Genomic DNA, 18,539 nt, shown 5'->3' on the forward strand with positions numbered 1-18,539 from the left:
AAAGAAGGCCCCAAGGACAGGGTTTCTCGCAGCGACCAATCAGAGGGAACGGAGAGGGCTGATGCCCCGCCCTTAACGGAGGATCGAGGCGAGCGGGAGGGGGCGTGGCCATGCCCTCCCTGGGCGCGTCAAGAATGACGTCACAAGGGTGCCTCCTCCCCGCCCCCTGATGGCTCTGGCGTCGTCGTCCTTTCAAAACAGACAAGATGGCGACCCTTTTGCGGCTCGGAGGTGTGCGAGCAGCGGCGGCGGCCCTTTTGCGGCCTCGCCGGGCCCCGCAGGAGGCGGCCCTCGCCGCGGGCTACCACGAGAAGGTAAGGGGCGCCCCGGAGGAGGCGGTAGGCCGGCGGAGAAGCTGCCTTGCCCAGCCTCCACCTCGGACTGCAAGGCCCAGCATCCCCAGCTACTATGTCAGTATATGGAAATAGTAAATATGGGCGACTTGCAAGGCGCAGACCCAGGCGAAGAGATCTGGTGGTGCCCACACCAAGAGGTCGGAGTCTACAGACCGTGGCTGCATCCACACGGGAGAAATAACCCGGTTTGGCACCGCTATTCAGCCTCCTGGAATTCTGGGAGTTGGAGTTTGTTGTGGGCCCGGAGAGGAGCAGATCCCCCAAAAGGCCGTTTTGAGCAGCCAGGGAGAGGGCTGTGAGGTCAAAGGACAGCAGCCTTCAGCGGTCAGGAACCCTATCATTGGAAAGCGCTTTGGAAAACAGCTCGTCCATTCCATTCCTGTGTGCTTTGAGAAATCTAGTGCTCCAGCTCCAGTGTGCATGTGTATCTATCTATCAATCTATCTATCTTTCAGCCAAGGATGGCCTCCGGCAGGGGGCAGCCATAGACTGTGCCATATGAATAGTCTGACGCCATTCCCTCTTGGGTCCCTCTGGAGAAGGACCTTAAGGTTGTGTTCCTGTGGAAAATGCTACTGATAGTTCTTAGCAGACGGCTCTTTCATGGATGTCTCTGGGGGGGGGGGGGGGAACCAGGCAGTCTAAGCCGGTGGGAAACCTCCAGGTTGGGTTTACTATTCCAACATCCATTGCAGAAATGTCCATGACCCCAGAGTCCAGCCCCAACAAATGAGAAAGGCCCAGAATGGCCATCGGTGTTACTTTTCAGGCCGCCTTCTGCCCTTGTGGGCAGAGTGAACTCTTCTCTTTGTCAAGGCTGTGCCAACCCTTTGCCTTTGCTCTTTCCCTGCCAGGTTGTGGATCATTACGAGAACCCGAGGAACGTTGGCTCGCTGGACAAAAGCGCCAAGAACGTGGGGACTGGCCTTGTGGGTGCTCCGGCGTGTGGCGACGTCATGAAACTGCAAGTAAGTTTACGCAACTTTCGCCAGGGGCTCCAAAGCCATAAAAGGCCTCCAGCCTGTCATGAGGAATGTTCTCCCAGCCCCCTTCATGCACTGTTTGATCATTAATGTCATCCAAATGCCCTCAGGTCCAAGTGGACGAAAATGGCAAAATCATTGATGCCCGGTTTAAGACGTTTGGCTGTGGCTCGGCAATCGCTTCAAGTTCTTTGGCTACCGAATGGGTGAAGGGGAAGACGGTGAGTCTGGCCCGTTTATGGCTCTTGATCCTTATTTAAAGAGGAGGGACCTTTAGTCTGTTTTCCCTCCATCTCAGGGACTTGAACAACATTGTTTTTTCTTTTTTGAACAACATTGTCTTTTTTTTTTTCAGCTTGTAGTTCAGCATTTTGGCCTACAAGTGAGAATGTGGCATGAGAATGTGGTAATATAAAATGGAGCTGTGTCCTTGCAGCAGGGTTAGAGGAAGGTACTACAGAAGACCTTGGCTGGGAAATAAAGCACTAAATCGTCTCTTTGGTATGTTTCAGGTTGATGAAGCCTTGAAGATCAGAAACGCAGACATTGCTAAGGAGCTCTGCCTCCCTCCAGTAAAACTGCACTGCTCCAGTAAGTTAAGTTTTTTGACTCGTGCTTTGGATCATTTCTTTCTGTCTTTGGGATCACATCTGCTCTGGGATCACATCTAACCCTCTGGCCAAATCCCCTCCCCTGTTATGCCTTCATTTGTTGGTTTTCCCTGCTTTTGTACAGGGATTTTTCCTCATTCCAAGAAGTCAAAATGCCTCTTTGAAAGCTAACAGACTGGCAATTGGAGTTTTAAGCCAAAATCCCCTGGTACTTTCAGTGTCTGCCCACCACTGGAAGACCACCCTGAGAATTGCCCTGAAATCAAATTCATCCCCTGGGCTAAAAGGGATTCTCTGTGCTTGCCATAGTACTTTGACCTTCTGGTGGTCAAAATGTTTTGCTTGTTTCTCCTCCACTGTTCAATGTGTCTAACATTTCATCTTTTTCCCCCACGCAGTGCTGGCAGAAGACGCCATCAAGGCTGCCTTAGCAGATTACAAACTAAAACAGGGACCGAAGAGCACGGAGCCAGACAAAAATGCAGCCAGTTCATAGAAGCCTTTCATGGCAACACCTGGAAGCCTGCTCTCCCACCCCACCCCTTTTGTTCCAGTTGTGATTCAACAGTGCTTTTTGCCATAAGGAGCCAACCCATCACCTTAGTGCATTTTGGAAACATGCAAGTTAAACACGCACAACCATGAACTCTATTATGTCTGACAGGGCAGGCTCAGCTTGTCACACCTTGAGCTTTTTGCTTCCACTTTATCTCTCGTTTTTGTCTCTGTGTGCGTGAATGAAAAGAGCAACCCGTCTTGTGATTTTGCTGTGAGAATTACTCTGTAATCCTTAGCAAGTAATCATTTCAAGCCTGGGGTGTGGAGGGAGGGTTTGTTGGAGATTAGTTGCCTTTGAGAAATTAAAGCAGAGTCAGGGTTGTGAGGGGCAATGCTGCCACCCCACCCCACCCCTTTAAGTGTCAACATCTTTAGTATGAGAGAAGGAAGGTACAGTGCCTCTTGTCCTCTCCCAGAAAACACAGCACACTCCAGGACTCTTCAGGGCCAAGCAATAAACAGAGCCTGGCATGAGCAGCCTTGACTTGCTGCTGTATTTCCCCAGGACAGCTTCTCATAGCCAAAAGCAAAACAAGCCCCCCCCCCCCCACACACACACACAGGCACCAGACATAAGCAACTCTCTCCCTCTTTGTTTTCCAAGTTTGGGTTTAAAAGAAGAGCGCCTTGACCAGATTGTTGATGCATAAGTTTCAGACTAGTTTCATGTACAGTGTGTGCTATATAAATATATACAGAGATAATATATGATTATGTTGCAATGGTCTGAGTTGTCTTTATTTTGATATTTGGGTTTTTACTATAATGAGGGAGATACTGCTTCACCCACTGGCCAAGAGCAGTGCCATGGGATTCTTGCCCAAACTCAACAGGGACGTGCACCCAACTGGGTCCACAAAAGTCTCTACAGTATCTTTCAGACTTCCCAGCCCAGTGCTTCAGGAGCTCTTTCCGTAGGTTTGAGAAACATGAAACACTGTAGCCACAATTCTAGATCAAGAGGGCAGGAGGTGATGCTCAGCCTGCACAGTTCAGTGTCCTTCCCTCCCGAGGGTCTGTTTGAAAGGACCCACTGCCGTCACTCCTTGCCAATGGGGAGGGAAAGGCAATTCAGAAGAAGAAGATGCAGCCAGGCTTGAAAAATTTTGGGTTTTTTTCTATGCCACTCTTGCTCTCTATAGCTCCGATTAGCAGGGAGAATGAGCTTTTGAAGCAACAGCGCACTCAGTGGCAAAGCAAATTTGGAATTTATTGAAGTGATAGAGGGTGAAAGACAATTGTGTGCCTACAAGTCGTTTCTGACTTCCCTGTCATTGGGTTTTCTGGATGTGGAATCCCTTGTCCTAAACCCAATGGGTAATCCCCATTTGGGGGGCGGATAGGGATGACAACGGTTGTGACAGACTGTGGGTTTGGAGAGTGGGGAAGAGGAAAATAGGAGAAAGAAAAGACAGGAGTGCCTGCCTTGGAAGGAATGGCTTCTCGGTGCAAGTGGCCCTCTTGGTCTTAGGCCTGGAATGCAGAGCAGTCCTCTCCTGCCGTGCTCACCCACTTCTCCATCTGTTAGCCAGATGTGGCTGTGATCTTTAAAATGCTTGCTTCCAGCCATGTTCCAGAGTCTGAGGGAAGCTGCAAGCCACATTGGGGGGCAGCAGACTGGGAGCCCGTCCCACTCTGTTCAGCAAGGGAAAAAGGCAGGCTGCTCTGGGGGAAGGGGAGAGCCTGGTAACAGCACTGGCCACTTAACAGTACCTCTCTGTCCAGGGGCAGTGTACCATAGGAACAACAACAGCAAGGGTGGTTTAAGGCCCTGTCAGAGGAGGGCAAACTTCGTGAGAAACCAAATGGCCTTTTGGCAGGATCCAATACAGTGCTGGTATGCTTTATTGCTTGACTGAGTCTTTGCCAGCCTCCCAGAGGAGCTTTCTACAGACTGCATAATGCAAGAGGCAAGCCGGCGAGAGATGCTGTAAGCGAGAGCAGGTCCAGCTGAAGGCATGTCGTGCGGACTGAGGCAAGGGGGCTGCTATGTCAGATTCGGCCCATGTCCAGTCCATACTCTGACGGCTCAGCTCTTCATCTGCTCCAGGGCGAGTGAGAAATAGGTTTTCCTCCAGTGAGACTGGCGGAGCCCATACCCTTTTGCCTTGCTGCCAAAGGACAGTTGCCATCCTGAGGAGCCTGGGAAGGGAGTACTTGAAATAATTTATGGGCAGCTCAGATTTCCATCCAAAATGGCCCTCCAACTGCCACTGATTTGAGCAGCAGGTGGGCCCTTGCTTGTAAAGCTCTTCCCGTGTCCAAACGGGGGGGCTGTCAAATGGAGGAGATTAAGACATGTTTAAAAATAAAGGGAGCAGGGAAGCTTAGGATTGGAAACAGTCTGGGAATCGTAGAGTTGGAAGGGGTCTCAAGGGCCACTGAGTCCAGCCCTCTGCCCTGCAGGAACTGACAGCAAAAGCAGGCCTCCCTTTAAAGATCTCCCAAGATGGAGAGCCCACCCTCCCTCCTGTCAAATGGCTCTTACAGGAGAAAAGTCCTTAATGTTTAGGTGGAATCTCTTTTCTTGTCACTTGAATCCGTTGGTTCACCTTGTGGCCTGGTGGGTAGATCAGCATAGGATTCAGGGAGTCTGCTGGACTTGGGGCTACCAAGAGGGCTCAGGCCTAAGGCTGCATCTGCACTGCAGAAATACGCAGTTTGACACCACTCTAACTGCCATGGCGCCATGCAATACAATTCCGGGAACTGTACTTTGTGGGGGCACCAGAGCGCTCTGACAGAGAAAGCTAACTTACTCACCAAACTACAAATCCCAGAATGGCAGTTAAAGTGGTTTCAAACTGCATGATTTCTGCCGTGCACATTAGCCCTAAGTTTCACATTGTAGGAAGGGAGTTCCAGAGCCAAGAGGCAGCCACTGAGAAGGTCCTGGTGCATACATCTACTGACTGGAGGCAAAAGAAGCGGGATGGAATGATGGTCAGTAAGCCATAGGAGAGGCCTTTCAGCCTTTTGGAATGACAGCGGGGTTACAAAAGCTGTTAAAGTCACCAAACATATGATATGGGGATGAAGCCGGGGGAACAGGGCGGATTCAAACCCAGGGCCTCAGGTTTCCCACCACCCTTCACAATGAAAAGCTGACTTGAGCAAGTATCATTCTTGACCCTGATGGTTGCAGCAACCAAGCTGGATCCCTTCCCTCCCCCTTGTTATTTGCTCAGCACTGGCCTTGCAATGGAGGAACAGAATGTGTCCCTGGCCCTGCCTTTCCATTTTGGAGAATCCGAAGCACGAGCCTTGGCACAGATGGGAGAAAAGCCAGGAAAGTGGGTCAAGGGGACCCATCTCGCTCACCAAGGCCTTGCCGCTGGAGACAAAGCAACAAGAACTTTCTTGTTGTCACTTGTTGCAACAAACTCCTCCAGTCCCAGATTTATTTTTTTATTTTATTCATTTTTTAAGAATTCCCTTTAAAAAAAAACTACAACCAATAACTTTGGATGCACAGATGCACTAAAAATCAGGGAAGACAACAGCCACCTTTGTAGGAAATAAAAATATACATATTTATTAGTAACTGAAGGGTAACAGGAGTGGTCAAAAGCCAAAGACAGGATTCCAGGCTGCAGTTACATTTGGAACATTTGGGCAAATTTTTAATTAATGGCTGAGATTTCAGTCTCGGAAGACTGCAAGGTTCCCGGTGGCATTTCCCCTCCCTGTGCCACAACTTTGGACAACGGGATCTCGGCCGCACAGACCTCTGCACTGGTTGCCTGGAAATTGAACTGGTTTTGATGGAACTTGCCACCATTTTTCCATAGGCGCATCCAAGGGAGTGGTTTTGATTTCAGTTGGGCACATATCTTCCAAACCGACACATTGCTGTGGCCTTTTGCTTTCCTAAATGCTGCTGAACTGCAACACCCAGTAGCCCTGACTAGCATTGCCAGTGGTGAGGAATGGCAGGAGTTGCAATCCACCAACATCTGGAGGGCTGCATGATTCTCACCCCTAGGTGGCCACCAGAAACCCATGGGGCATTGAACAATACAATTCAATACAATTCAATACAACTTTGGGAGTACCTCTTCCCATGAGAGTGTTTGTGGGCTGGGAGAACAGTGGGTTCCTCTCGCCCAGGGGATGCATCACCTGAGCCCACCTCAAAATAATTCTCCAAGGATGGATCGCAATAAAGCACAACCTCCCTTAACCCAGTGCCCTCAAGGTGGTTTGGATTACCACCACCACCACCCTGGCTAGACAACATGGCTGACCCGAGGAGTTGTAGTCCAATGCCTTTGGAGGGTGCCAGGTTGGAGGTAGAGTCAAGAAACGTTTGGGTCCTTCAGGGCTACTGCCAGTGGTTCTGTTCCTGCCAGCGCCACAGAAGAACAGCGCTGATGGCAAAGGGCCACCGTCATAAATATTCACAGGACCTTGGTGAAGACGCCAGGCAAAATGGCAGAGGCCTCCTTTTCCCCACCACCGACACCTCCCAGCTCTCCCTTCCAGCTTCTTCAAGGATTATTATTATTATTATTATTATTATTATTTATTGTCCCATAGAAAGGAAGAGGACCTGGTTCAGCTGCCCAGGCTTCCCAACGTATTCATGGCCTTCTGGATTCTCCCAGAGCAGCACAGGGGCTAGACTAGAATAAGGCACTGCCAGAGTCCTTCATCCAAGTATAAAAATGAGGTTTTACAGTGGGCGTCCCCTTCTCCCTCCCAATTCCCTATATGAAGACAAGAACGTGTCCTGGGAACATTGTCAGCATATTTGGGAGATGATTCAAGTGTTCCAAAGAGCAGTGTGTGTCCCCCCCCAAAAAAAAATTGACTGGAAATTCAAAGGATCTTGACAGATGAAGACGCTCCCTTGGCTTTGGGCTTTGAGCTATGTAAAAGGTCAGGCCTAGCAGGCTGCTTTCATAGATCATCGTCCTCGAGGGTTTACTCACACGCACACTTTCTTGGAATAACATAAACGGCTGGATAGGTCCGGATTTTGAAATGTGCCACAGCTCCAGATCCTGTGCATTCCCGCAGAAATGGATCCCAGTATTCTCAGGCCTTCCAATCTACTAAGGCATCCGCGGATTCAAAGCTGGAGTCTGTCAAGAGCTAGTCCAGAAAAATAAATTCATCCTTTCCTTTGGGGATCTGGAGACTAGCGCCTGGTGCTAGCAGTGGGATCCGTTACAAAGTTCGGGTGTGAGAACATTTGGGCAACATGTGGGTTGGCACATATTGGGTTTCTTTGGTTAGGTTTGTCGGGAAAATTGGGTTTCAAATAGAAATATCAAGGCAAGATCAAGGGGCAGCCCTTCACAGCGCTGAGCAAAGCACCTTTGGGGGACTACAGTTCCCACACTCCCCAAGCCAGCCTGGTAAGATCCAATTCTGGGAGCTGTGGTCCAAACCAGAAACTTTCCCAAGCTCTGTTTCCACAGTACTGTTGGTATGGTCCTCAGTAAAGATTTCAGGACTTGTGTTTTGGCAGCATTCAGAAAGAGATGTGCGTCTATGCATGTGCATGTACATGCACAAAAAGAGTCTTGGAAGCCCATCAAAGTTCTGGATGTTCAGAGATATGAAACGCAACTCCTGATGGTGCCCACAGGCTGAGAGCAAACAGTCCAAAGTTGCAGAATGAGGATGAAATTCTTCAGTCAAAGAGTGCTCAGGGAGTGCACACAGACCAAATGGCGCACTCTGCCTCCGTTCAGTGTGCCACCACTTGAAGGGAGAAAGAACGCAAAGAGAATCAAACCGTATGCTGGCCGAAAACATGAAACCTGTTTTCTGCAGAGAAAAAAGGTCTCCTGTTTGCAGCCAGCAGCCAGGTATCTTGCGCCTTTTTGTGTGTGGAAAACAGATGTCTTATACACAGAAAACCACTGGCTGAAATTCAGTCGTAGTTATGAAGACGTAACCTGGAGTTCGGCCAATTTGTCATAACCAATTTGTATTTATGATCCCTACATATTCCATAGTGTAGAGCTCTGGTGTCCCAACAAACTACCATTCCCAGAATTCCATAAGCACTGAGCCATGGCAGTTAAAGTGGGGTCAGACCAAATTATTTCTGCAGTGTGGATGCAGCCTTAGTGAAGTATACATAACTAAGTAGCTGGTCTACAATCTCAGCCCATGCACTTTTCGATGCAGAAGAATTCCTCCACAACACTTCAGGACTTTTGAGTTCTGGGAGAATATGGCACAAAATTCTCACTGGCTTATTATTTATAACAAGGCCTCTCCTGAGTGGGAAGACCATGCCCTGAGTAATATGTGTGTATGTGCCTTCAAGTCTCAGGTTGACTCATGGCAGCCCCAAAAGGGGGCCATCAGAGCCATGCGTCCCAGGTGGCAAGGGGACGGATGCAAGGCTTGGGCCAGCCAGCCCCATGCTTTGGGGACACCACTGGGGCCCCTGAGGTGAATGGGGCTGGAGAGACAATGGGGTGTTTGTGTCCAAACAGCCAACTCACCTCTAAAATACATATGCAGCCATGGGTTCATGGGAAAAGTGGTTGTGGCTGGTGGGGATGGCACTGCCAAAGAAGCTTGCCCAGAGAGGTCAGTAGGAGAGGACATTGTTTTGGCCCATGTGTCAAGCCAAGCCAGGTTTGGATTCTCCTCAGAGGTGTTCAGTCCCCTCATGGGATGCTCAATGCTCGCTCTCCTTCAACGTCATCCTCCTCTCCCAAGAGATGTTTGGCAGAAGAGCGAAGTAATTTCAATGTAGGACCTGAAAAGTAAGACCATGGCACGCTACTTCTAAGGGGGCTTCCTTATGGGGGAGGTGTGCAGTTTGGCTTCTCCGCTGGCCAGTGTGTCCTCCGCTGCTTAAAAAAGAAAAAATGTCCAGCACAGCTCAAACATTGTCAGCTTTCCACCCAAGGGCCAAGAGGAGGGTCAGTCAAGCAAGGTCAACTTTCATTCACCGGACACACCAGCTTCAGGAGACAGTGGAAGAAAACCCTCATCCTTCTCAGTTTCCGAGACCTGTGCAGAGGACTCCTCAGTCCCTGGTGACCCCTCAGGCTCTTCTGGAGAAGGAGGACTGGTCTCCTCCACTTGTTGACCTTCCATAGAAGATGATGCCTCTTCTCCTTTGATCTCAACGTGCCCTGAGTTCTGTGGAGATATCTCTGGAGGCTTCTCGGACTCCTCTGGTGGACCATCCTGTACTTTAGGAAGCTCATCCTCCTCTTCCTTTTCCTTACTCTCATTTGCCTTCACTGCTTCCTCTTTCTCTGTGGTTGGCCTGTCCTCTCCTTTGGTATTCTCTCCATTCACCATCACAGCCTTGTTGGGAGACTTGAGGTTCTGAGCAGCTGCTAAGATGTCCGCCTGCAACTGCTTGGTGGAGTCAACAGGTTCTTCTTGTTTGGTGTCGGCGGGCTTCTCGGGGACTTCGCTGAAGGATTTGCCACCACCCGACTTGTCGTTCTGGTCCACGTACTTCTTTTTGGGGAAAGAGGATGGGTAGTAGGCCGAGGCCTTGTGTTTCTGGCGGACAATGACAGCGGCGCACACAATAAAGAGGAAGATGAAGACCAAGGAGCCAACGACGATGATGAGCAGCATGTACTTCTGGAAGAAGTCCATGATTCCATCCAGGATGTTGAAGGAGGTGGACGTGCCATTGACAGAGCTCACGAGGAGGTCGTCCTCAGTGGGATTTGGGCCCAAAGTCACGCTTGCAGGGGGTGGGATGGAGGAGGCCCCCTCACTCTCCCCACTGCCCCCGTTGTCTTCCATTACTGGTTTCTGAATGGACATTAAGGCACACAAGGGAGCCATCAGGAGGAGCCAAAGGCAGATGTTTGTCGTGGTGGCCATTTTGCCAGTTGGGTGTGCAAGGAGGTCTCTGCGAAAAAAGAAAACAGACACAGGCTTATTATTCTTCAGTCTACAGCACTTGGAGCAAACTCAGCAACGTCGGGATGGGAACAATATTTGTTCCTATTCCTTTCCCAGCTGCAAAATGTCTGTTTCTATATGGGAAAACTATAGACATACAGACAGGCCAAAATAAAGCTGCTTTGGGTCACTTTGGAGGTATGCTGTTTAAATGATTCATGCATACTTAGAGTCCAAAAGTTGCACCAAAGCTGCGCTCCAATCCTTAGTATTGGATCGTGGCTTTGGCGCGGCTTCCGGACTCTTAGTACGCATGCATCATTTAAACAGCATAACTCCAAAGTGATCTTTATTTTGGCCTGTCTGTATGGGGCCAAAATTCTCATGCAAAAAACACTGTTTCCAGAGACATATATATTTTCTGCAAATGAAAAAAAAACCCTCATGCATTTCTGCGTGGAATTATTTAATAATAATAATAAAATAATAAAATCTTTATTTATAGCCCGCCTTTCCACAGATCAAGGCGGGTTACAATATGCAAAATACACAATTGCACAAGAATACAATGTCATAATAAAAACATCAATAAAACACATTAAAAGGTACAATTAACAATTTCCCAAAACACTTGGGGATATGCCAGGCCAACAGTGCACACAATTCTCACTTCTGCTTTATCCTTCTCCAAGATGAGCACTGCATGAAAATATTCATTTTCTCCACCAGCAGCAGGAGGAAAAAACTGGGTATTGTAGTCCCCAAAGGGAATATTCCCCAAGTCCGGGTCTCAGAAGACACTTCTTTCTGCAGGAGCTGATCTCCAGTCCCTTTTCAGACTAAAAGCCATAACAAATTTGGCCCCGCAGACCCCGAGGGCCCCATTTCTCAGGGCACAGAGCCTTTGCTGCATACGTTTCCAAGCTGCTGGGGCTGCTTAGTTTTCAGCACCCAGATGCCGTCCTGAAGCAACCCAGCTGGCTGACCGAGAAATTCCAAGGCTTTGAGGTTGAGACTGGGAAAATGTCCTCAGCTAAAGTAAGGCAGGCGCCAGCCCACAACCCCGGCTGATCCAGCTCACAGTTGACTTTCGACAACTGTTGGTTTGCTTGGATAGCAAAAAGAGACTGCTCTTCCTTTGGCTGGAGGACAATAGGCATCCAACTGATACCTCAGGAAACAAAGAAGCCCTTTTTTTAGGCCTTCTCCGAAGTCCAACCGTCTGCCCTCAAAGTAGCGTTGCCAGCTTGACTGGCCTGGGCCTGAGTCTCCCAGTGCACCTGGGCCATCTCCAGTCAGGAGACAAAGATGTGAATTCTCCACCTGTCCCTCCTGAATTTTCTTTGTACCTCTTTCCAAAGCTTACTCAACAGTCTTTTTTGCTGCAAATGGCTAGATTTGCAGCAATTCTTTCACGCTTGCAACAGGGCTCATGCTTGATGGCTCCTGCAAAACTACAAATACCAATCCAGGATGTGGTTTGACATCTGGATTTCCCCGAAACTGGAGCAGCCGGAGATGTCTGGACCAAGCCTTGGCCGGTCTAAAACTGTCAAGCGCTCAACCTCGCTGGATCGAACCCAAGCCTACTGTTTCCATCAGCAAGACAGGGAAGTGAGTCAGGCTGCCTTTCTCATGCGCATGCCCTCGTCCTTTGCATCTGACCCGCTGGAATCAGAGCTTTGACAAGTTCCATTTCTGGATGACAGCTTCCAGAATCCCCCAGCCAGCACCAACCTTCTCTCAGTGTTTCTCCCCCATGCGCCAAGATACCTTGCCATTAAACCTGGAAGTTCCACAAAGCGCCAGCATCAAAGCTGTTGCTAGCCCACCTCTGCTTTTGGAACCTGGTTCAAACTCCAGAAATTTTGCAAGACCCCCAAAGTTGCCTGGGAACAGAGGTTTAGACCGGTTCCTTTTCCTGACAGTGGCAGCCATCATCCCCTGGCCAGCATGCCAAGTGGTGGATTTGGGGTCTGTAGTCCAAAAAACAACCCACCAAGCCTTAGTTCCTAGGATCGGATTACCAGCTTCCTTCAGGGCAAGGCAGGGGTTTTGGGCATGGATGAAGGCACTGCCCCCCAAATAAGATTGTGCCCCCCCACAATGAAACTTTCCTTCAGTTTCCCAAGTTTCTAACCTTGCACTCCGAGCCTTTTTAGAAAAAGAGTTGAGATACAAGAGCCAGAGTGGTGTCATGTTTGAGCATTGGACTACAACTCTAGAGACCAGGGTTTGATCCCCAGCTTGGCAATAAAACCCGCTGGGTGGCCTTGGGCAAGTCATACTCTCTCAGCCTTCTCGGGAGAGACAATGGCAAAGCTCCACCGGACCAACCTGGCCAAGAAAACCCCATGAGACCATAGAGTCGCCATCTGTCAGAAATGACTTGAAGGCACACAACACCCATTGAAAGGAAAGAGTCAGTCCAAAAAGTGACCCATGGAAGGGATCCTGTGGCCCCTTTGAGACTCACTGAGCAAAAGGAGTTGTGGCACTAGTTTTCGTAGGCTGAATCTGCTGCAGTTGATCCCAAAGGTGCTACAAGATCCCTTTGCATCCTACTATTCCAGACTCGCATGGCTATAATGTCTCTGAATTCTGACCCAGGGAATGTGTGTCTCACAACAAAATGGCCATTCCTAGAATTCCATAGCATTGAGCCATGGCAGTTCAAGCGGTGTCAAAGTGGATGGTTTCTGCAGTGCGGACGCACCCATCCTAGGCAAAACTGCAAGGGACCAGGCTGTCAGCATCTCTGAAGCTTCAAGGTACAAAATGGGCTCATCCCAGAAGATGTCTGCCAGCTCAGGGCCCTTTTTTGGAACCTTGCTCCCAGGCCCCAACCCTGCGCATCCGGCCTTGGTGACGTCTGCAAGACTTGGGGCAGGCCACAGCCTTCCAACTTCCAACCTTCCCCCTCTCCAGATGTGCAACATATTATTCCCTAAATCTGCTGGAGTTTGAAAAGCAGTGTAACTGGAGAACTCCGTCTCCTTTCCTCCCGCTGCCTCCTCTTTTTTGGACAGGAACAAATCCACTGGGAATGAAATCAGCCATCCAGATCTTGGCTCTCTGGCTCAACCAGCTGCAAGAAAACCAAACTAGACAGAATGCAAGCCTTCCTTCCCATTTATTTTTCATTTGACCGGGCTTGGGCTTCATGTGCGCATGGACACAGGCCCGCACACATTCGAAACTGGCGAGCCGGCCCATTGAAGGATAGAAAGTTGCCAAAGTCTGGCATAAGGGGCAGTTTCTAGAAAGAAAAGAGTAGCGTACCCAGTTTGGCAGAGAGAGTCTTGACTACTCCTTTGCTGTCCCACTTTCTCAGCTGCCTTGAAAACGGCCCAGTTTCTCTCTCCTCCTCCTCCTTTGGGCTCAGTTTACACAGTAGCAACTGACCATGTGCAGAGTGCATCCCACTCCCCTCTGACAGAAACCACCAGTTGTGGTGGGTCGGAGGGAGACAAGCACACTCTGCACATGCTCGGTTCGTGTGAACAAGTGGGACAAGACCCTGGCCTTACTCGAAAAGCTCCCCCCTCGTCCCTTTGGGGGGGAAAGAGCTCTACAGTTGGTGATTTGTAGTTTTGCCGGAGGGGGGTGCCAACCCTTCCAGGGGGCCAAAGAGAACAACGCTTTCCTTGCCCTGACCTCCCTGTAAAACAGCTCCTCCAGTTTGCTTCCAGCTCCTCAGCAATGGGAAGGCCCTCTAGTCCCTGAGCAAGTGCAGAGTGCAGCCTCCATCCCTCAGTGGGGCCACCCAGGACCTCCTTCTCTGGAGGAGGAAAAAGTCCCAGTCAACCCAGAGGACTTTTGCTAGTTGCAAGGGAGCCTCTGCCTTTCAGAAAGGACCATGCCAAAGGAATAACGGTTTCCCAAAGGCTGGGCAAGTGCCTCCTCCAAGTTGCAAGGAGGGCCAAGAAGAAAAGTCACTGTGCCACAAGCCCTCTTTTGCAAAGAGTCCAGCATCCCTCAGGCAGGGATGATGGGAGTTACAGCCCAGCCTTCCTGTCTTAAGAGGCCCTCCTTCTCCCAGAGCCCCAGCCCTTGCATTCCCAGCTGGAGGGGGAAAGGGTGGCTTTGGTCCCCCAAGTCCAGACTCTCAACCCCTGGGGAGCCTGGACTTTGTAGTCCCCCCTCCCCAATGCCCCAGGCAGCAGGAGGAAAGGTCTTCCCAAGACTTCTGAGAGGGAGGGAAAAGACCCAGGATCAAGGGGGATGCTGGGCCATGCTGGGAGATGTAGTGCCCCCTGCAAGAAGAGGCAACTTTTCCCCTCTGGAAGCTTTGGGGCAGAAGGAAGGCAAGAAGGCAGGAGTGAGAAGCGAAAAGTGAAAAGTGAGACTCACCAGTGGGAGCCTATGCTGGGTAGACCGGGCCCCCCAGAGGGACTAGGCTGCTGCTGCTGCAGGACCAGCCAAGGAAGGAAGGAAGGACTCACTAGGCAGCTGAGCCTTGCTTCTCTCTTTCTCTCTCTCTCTCTGGCTCCAGCAGAGAAGGAGGAGGAGGACTAAGAAAGGGGGAGGCCTGGCCTGGACCCTCCCAGAAAGAGAGAGGGAAGGAGGGAAGGGGAAAGGAAAGGAGAAGGAGGACAAGAGGGAGAGCAAAAGAGTTCAGAAGTGAGGGAAGAGGAAAGAAAAGGATGGAGGGAAAAGCAAAAAGAAGGAGGAAGAGAAGGGAAGGCGGAAAGCAGAGAGGAAAGGAGGAAAAGGAAGGAGAAGGGGAGGAGGACAGCAAAGAGGAAAAGAGGGAAGAAGTGTGGAAAAAGAGAAGGGGGGAAAAAAAGAGAAGGCACTGTGGGCTAACCCCTATTCTGGCGAGGTGGAACTAGATGGCGAACCTATACATGACAGGGTTTTCTTGACAAGACTTATTCGAGGATGGCAGGCTGCCTTGGCCTTCCTCTGAGGCTGAGAGAGAGTGACTTGCCCAAGGCCACCCAGTGGGTTTCTATGGCCAAGTGGGAGTTAAGAGTTAAGAGATTCCCAAGAAAACCCCAAACCCCAAACATTTCTCCGGTGCCTTTCTCAGCCTCCGCAATCCGGCTGCTCTCCAGTCCCATGCCCCTGGGCTCAGCATCATGGGACCCACGAGGGCCAAGTGCATCATCGTTTCCCACGAGAAATGGAAATATTAAAAAAGGGGGGCCAAGCGGGAAGGAATGTCTTTAAAGTAGTCCCTGCGTTGAGGTTCTCCCCCTTCGTCAGGTGGAAGAAAAAACCTTCCAAAGGGAAACACTGTAGTAGTGCACAGGCCAGGAGAAGTTACTTTGGGGGCTGAGAGGCTGTGAACAGCCTCCTGTTCTTAAAAAGACCCCAAAACATGCTGAAAATGGCCCCCATCTCCCCAAAAAGGTGGGCGAAAAGGGGGATGTGGATTTCTGTCCCACAGCATTGAAGGTGCATCGCCTCTATGGATCACCATTGTGCATTGCAGAGGCACAACACTTTCACAGCCATGTGCATTGAGCACTGATCCCTATCCGAGGCCCTCTATTGTATTCCATCTAGGGTTTGTGGAAGGTTACTCTGCCAGGGAATATTTGCCTTGTGTCGAAGCTATAGGTGATGTCTCAGGCAATGGCAAGAATCCGATGGCTGCCTTATAAAAGCTTCAGAAGCAGTGGCTGCTTTTCTCCAATGTGGAATGGCTATTTTCAGTGCAAGGTTTTGGGACGGGAGCAGTACACGTGGGACCATTTCACAGTGTGGCGCATGGAGCATGGTTGCACCTGCAGATGGTATTTTGAGGCACCTTGGCATGGTTCCACATGGCACATTGCACTTATAGATGCACATGGGCACATTGCACTTGCCATTGGGGAATTGCAATATTTCACCGAGCGATGTGCAACTAAATTTGCATGTGCAATGCGCATGCAAATTTAGTTGCACATCGCTCGGTGCAATATTGCAATTCCCCAAAAAGACAGTGTCCACAATGGCTATATAAGTGAGCTTAAAGCTACAGTCTCATAGCACTTTACTCATCCTGGCTCCATCTGACTGAATGTTGGGATTCGTAGTTTGATGCAAAAAGGCCTCCACATCCCATACGGGGCGTTTGGGGCTCCAAAAATTCTGGGGGGAAACTGGCATAATAATTGACCCCTGGGGCCAGACTTTGCCCACCCTGGCGAAGAAAATACCTCATCAGTGCCAGGTAACTGGGATCTATCCATTTTGTTAAATTGGGATTGATCCATTTTTTCAAACCAGCCTTCGTTCCTTGGCTTGGCATTAATTCTGAGGGGTGAGATTCAGTTTCCGCTGCAGAGCCTGGGTTGCTATAAACCAGCCTTCATTCCCGGTGCACCTTTTGGACTACAACTCCCATGTTACTGGTCAGGGACAGCAAGAGTTGTAGTCTGATCCATCCCAGTTGCAACTGGAGGATTTTCCTTTCAAGAAAGCCTCCAAACTCCAAGACGGATGGAGTTAAAAGGACTAACTGGAAGGAAGGCGTAATTCATAATCAACCTTATCAGATCAAAATCCCCGGTTGGGATGCCTCCAGCAGCTGGAAGGCCTCTGAAAACACCTCTGGGCTGGGATGCGGGGGGGGACGCATGAAATTGGATGGAGGGGGAAAGTTGGGGGGTGTTCTCCCAGCATCCAGCCCTGTTTACAACATTTGGAAAGGAAAAGCACTTCAGACTAAGCATGGCTAGGAAGCAAGAAATGCAAAGGACGCAGGCGCTAACAAACTGCAACCAATGCAAGGTTCCATTCCAGCTGCATCCGCCCTGCAGAAATAATCCGCTTTGACACCACTTTAACTGCCCTGGCTCCAGGCAATGGCATTCTGGGAATGGCCCTTGGCTGTGGCACAAGAGCTTTGCTGGATGACCCCTGGTTGCGGGGGGGGGGGGTCCCTCCCAACTCTAGGATTCTCTGTATTCCTGCATGGCAGAAAGGGCTTGGAGTTGGATGGCCCTTAGGGGTCTCTTCCAACTCGAGGATTTCTTGATTTTAAGGTTACAGCATAGCCACGCTGCACAGTTACGGTGGTGTAATAGCACTTGAACAATGATGAGGGTAGTAATTTTGGTGCGGTAATTAGAATTCCCTGGCGCAGACCCCTGAAATACTGCATTGGGGCTCTTTGGCCAAGAATGAAACGTCCCTTGCAAAACTACAGATCCCAAGAGTCCATCGAGGGACTCGTAACGCTTCAAGTGATACCAGAGAGCAGTGCCATATTGTAGCCTGGATGCACCCCAGAAGTACTCCTTGGAGCTGGCAGCCATGGGGGTTTGGGCCGGGCCTCTGGGTGCTTTGCCATCCCTCTGTAATTTAGCTCTCGGAGGGGAACGCCGCTTTGCCAGAGCTGGAACTTGCAATTGACCAACCATGGGCTCGGCCCTGCCTGCAATTTGGGTCGCGTGGGTGGTTTTTCCCCCTCCGGCACCACCTTTTAAAAAATTCCGAGATGGAACTTTTTTTGCTCGGTCAGCAAGTATGCAGAGAGGCCCAGAGCCAGGCAGTTCCTGTACGGCTGCAAAAGATGGAGGGAGAGCATCCCAGATTTCAGGGCAGGGGGGACGGTCGGGTGGCTTTGCAGGCCATGGACCCCGCTAGGGAGCAAGGGCCCTCCCAAAATCCCCCAGCATTCGGATAAAGCCATCTTTTGCACCAAGAAGAAGCAAGACCTGTCCAAGCTTGGCCTGCCTCTTGCTGTTCTTTGCTTTGTCCCCATAAGGCAAGCAGCTAGACCTCGTGTGGCAAAAAGAAGTGGGCTTGAAATCAGGCGGCATGGCCACCAAGCCTGGAGAAGTTGCTTTGGGGGACTACAGTGCCCATGGTTGGTGGGGGCATTCTGGGAGTTGTAGTTTCCCCCTCCCCCACAAGAAAAAAAACTCCCACCCCGATCTCCAAGCTCTGGGCAAGGAGCCTCCCTGCATGAGGCCTTCTTCCCTCTTGAGTCTGGCAGTAGAAGGAAAACATCTGCTGCAGCTGTTTATATGGCGCCAGACAGCGCAGATTTATTTGCTGCCCTTGGAAGATGAGGGAGGGAACGAGGGAAGGAGAGGAGAGATGGGGGGCTGCCTCCAAGCGCCTGCCTTCCCTGCATGGAGAGGCAAAGGAGGGGAGCCACACAAAGGAGAGAAGATCAAGTCTGCTCGGAGAGAGAAGGAGGCTGGAAAGGGGGCTTTGGGGACTATAGCACCCAGAATCCCCCA

General features: G+C 50.4%; 2 protein-coding genes across 3 annotated transcripts; one reads left to right on the plus strand and one right to left on the minus strand.

Moving 5' to 3' along the window:
* The first annotated feature begins 158 nt into the window (after window positions 1–158).
* ISCU (iron-sulfur cluster assembly enzyme) lies at window positions 159–3,230 on the plus strand. The gene is made up of 5 exons (XM_089489894.1): window positions 159–314; window positions 1,211–1,324; window positions 1,450–1,560; window positions 1,852–1,930; window positions 2,349–3,230. Exons 1-5 carry the CDS (start codon window positions 207–209, stop codon window positions 2,444–2,446), a joined length of 510 nt encoding a protein of 169 aa, XP_089346020.1. The 5' UTR covers window positions 159–206; the 3' UTR covers window positions 2,447–3,230.
* A 2,714-nt stretch (window positions 3,231–5,944) lies between these two features.
* On the minus strand, window positions 5,945–14,794 carry TMEM119 (transmembrane protein 119). 2 transcript variants are annotated; one of them, XM_089490000.1, is made up of 2 exons: window positions 14,707–14,794; window positions 5,945–10,360 (listed from the first exon to the last, which is right to left on the minus strand). In XM_089490000.1, exon 2 carries the CDS (start codon window positions 10,330–10,332, stop codon window positions 9,424–9,426), a length of 909 nt encoding a protein of 302 aa, XP_089346126.1. In that variant the 5' UTR covers window positions 10,333–10,360; window positions 14,707–14,794; the 3' UTR covers window positions 5,945–9,423. The 2 variants fall into 2 exon arrangements, with proteins under 2 accessions (XP_089346126.1, XP_089346127.1); XM_089490001.1 differs by lacking the exon at window positions 14,707–14,794 and adding an exon at window positions 12,830–12,870.
* Between the last annotated feature and the right edge of the window lie 3,745 nt (window positions 14,795–18,539).

The sequence above is a fragment of the Sceloporus occidentalis genome, unplaced genomic scaffold (assembly GCF_023333645.1).
Source record: "Sceloporus occidentalis isolate IW3139 unplaced genomic scaffold, rSceOcc1.0.p SCAF_41, whole genome shotgun sequence".
NCBI classification, from domain to species: domain Eukaryota; kingdom Metazoa; phylum Chordata; class Lepidosauria; order Squamata; family Phrynosomatidae; genus Sceloporus; species Sceloporus occidentalis.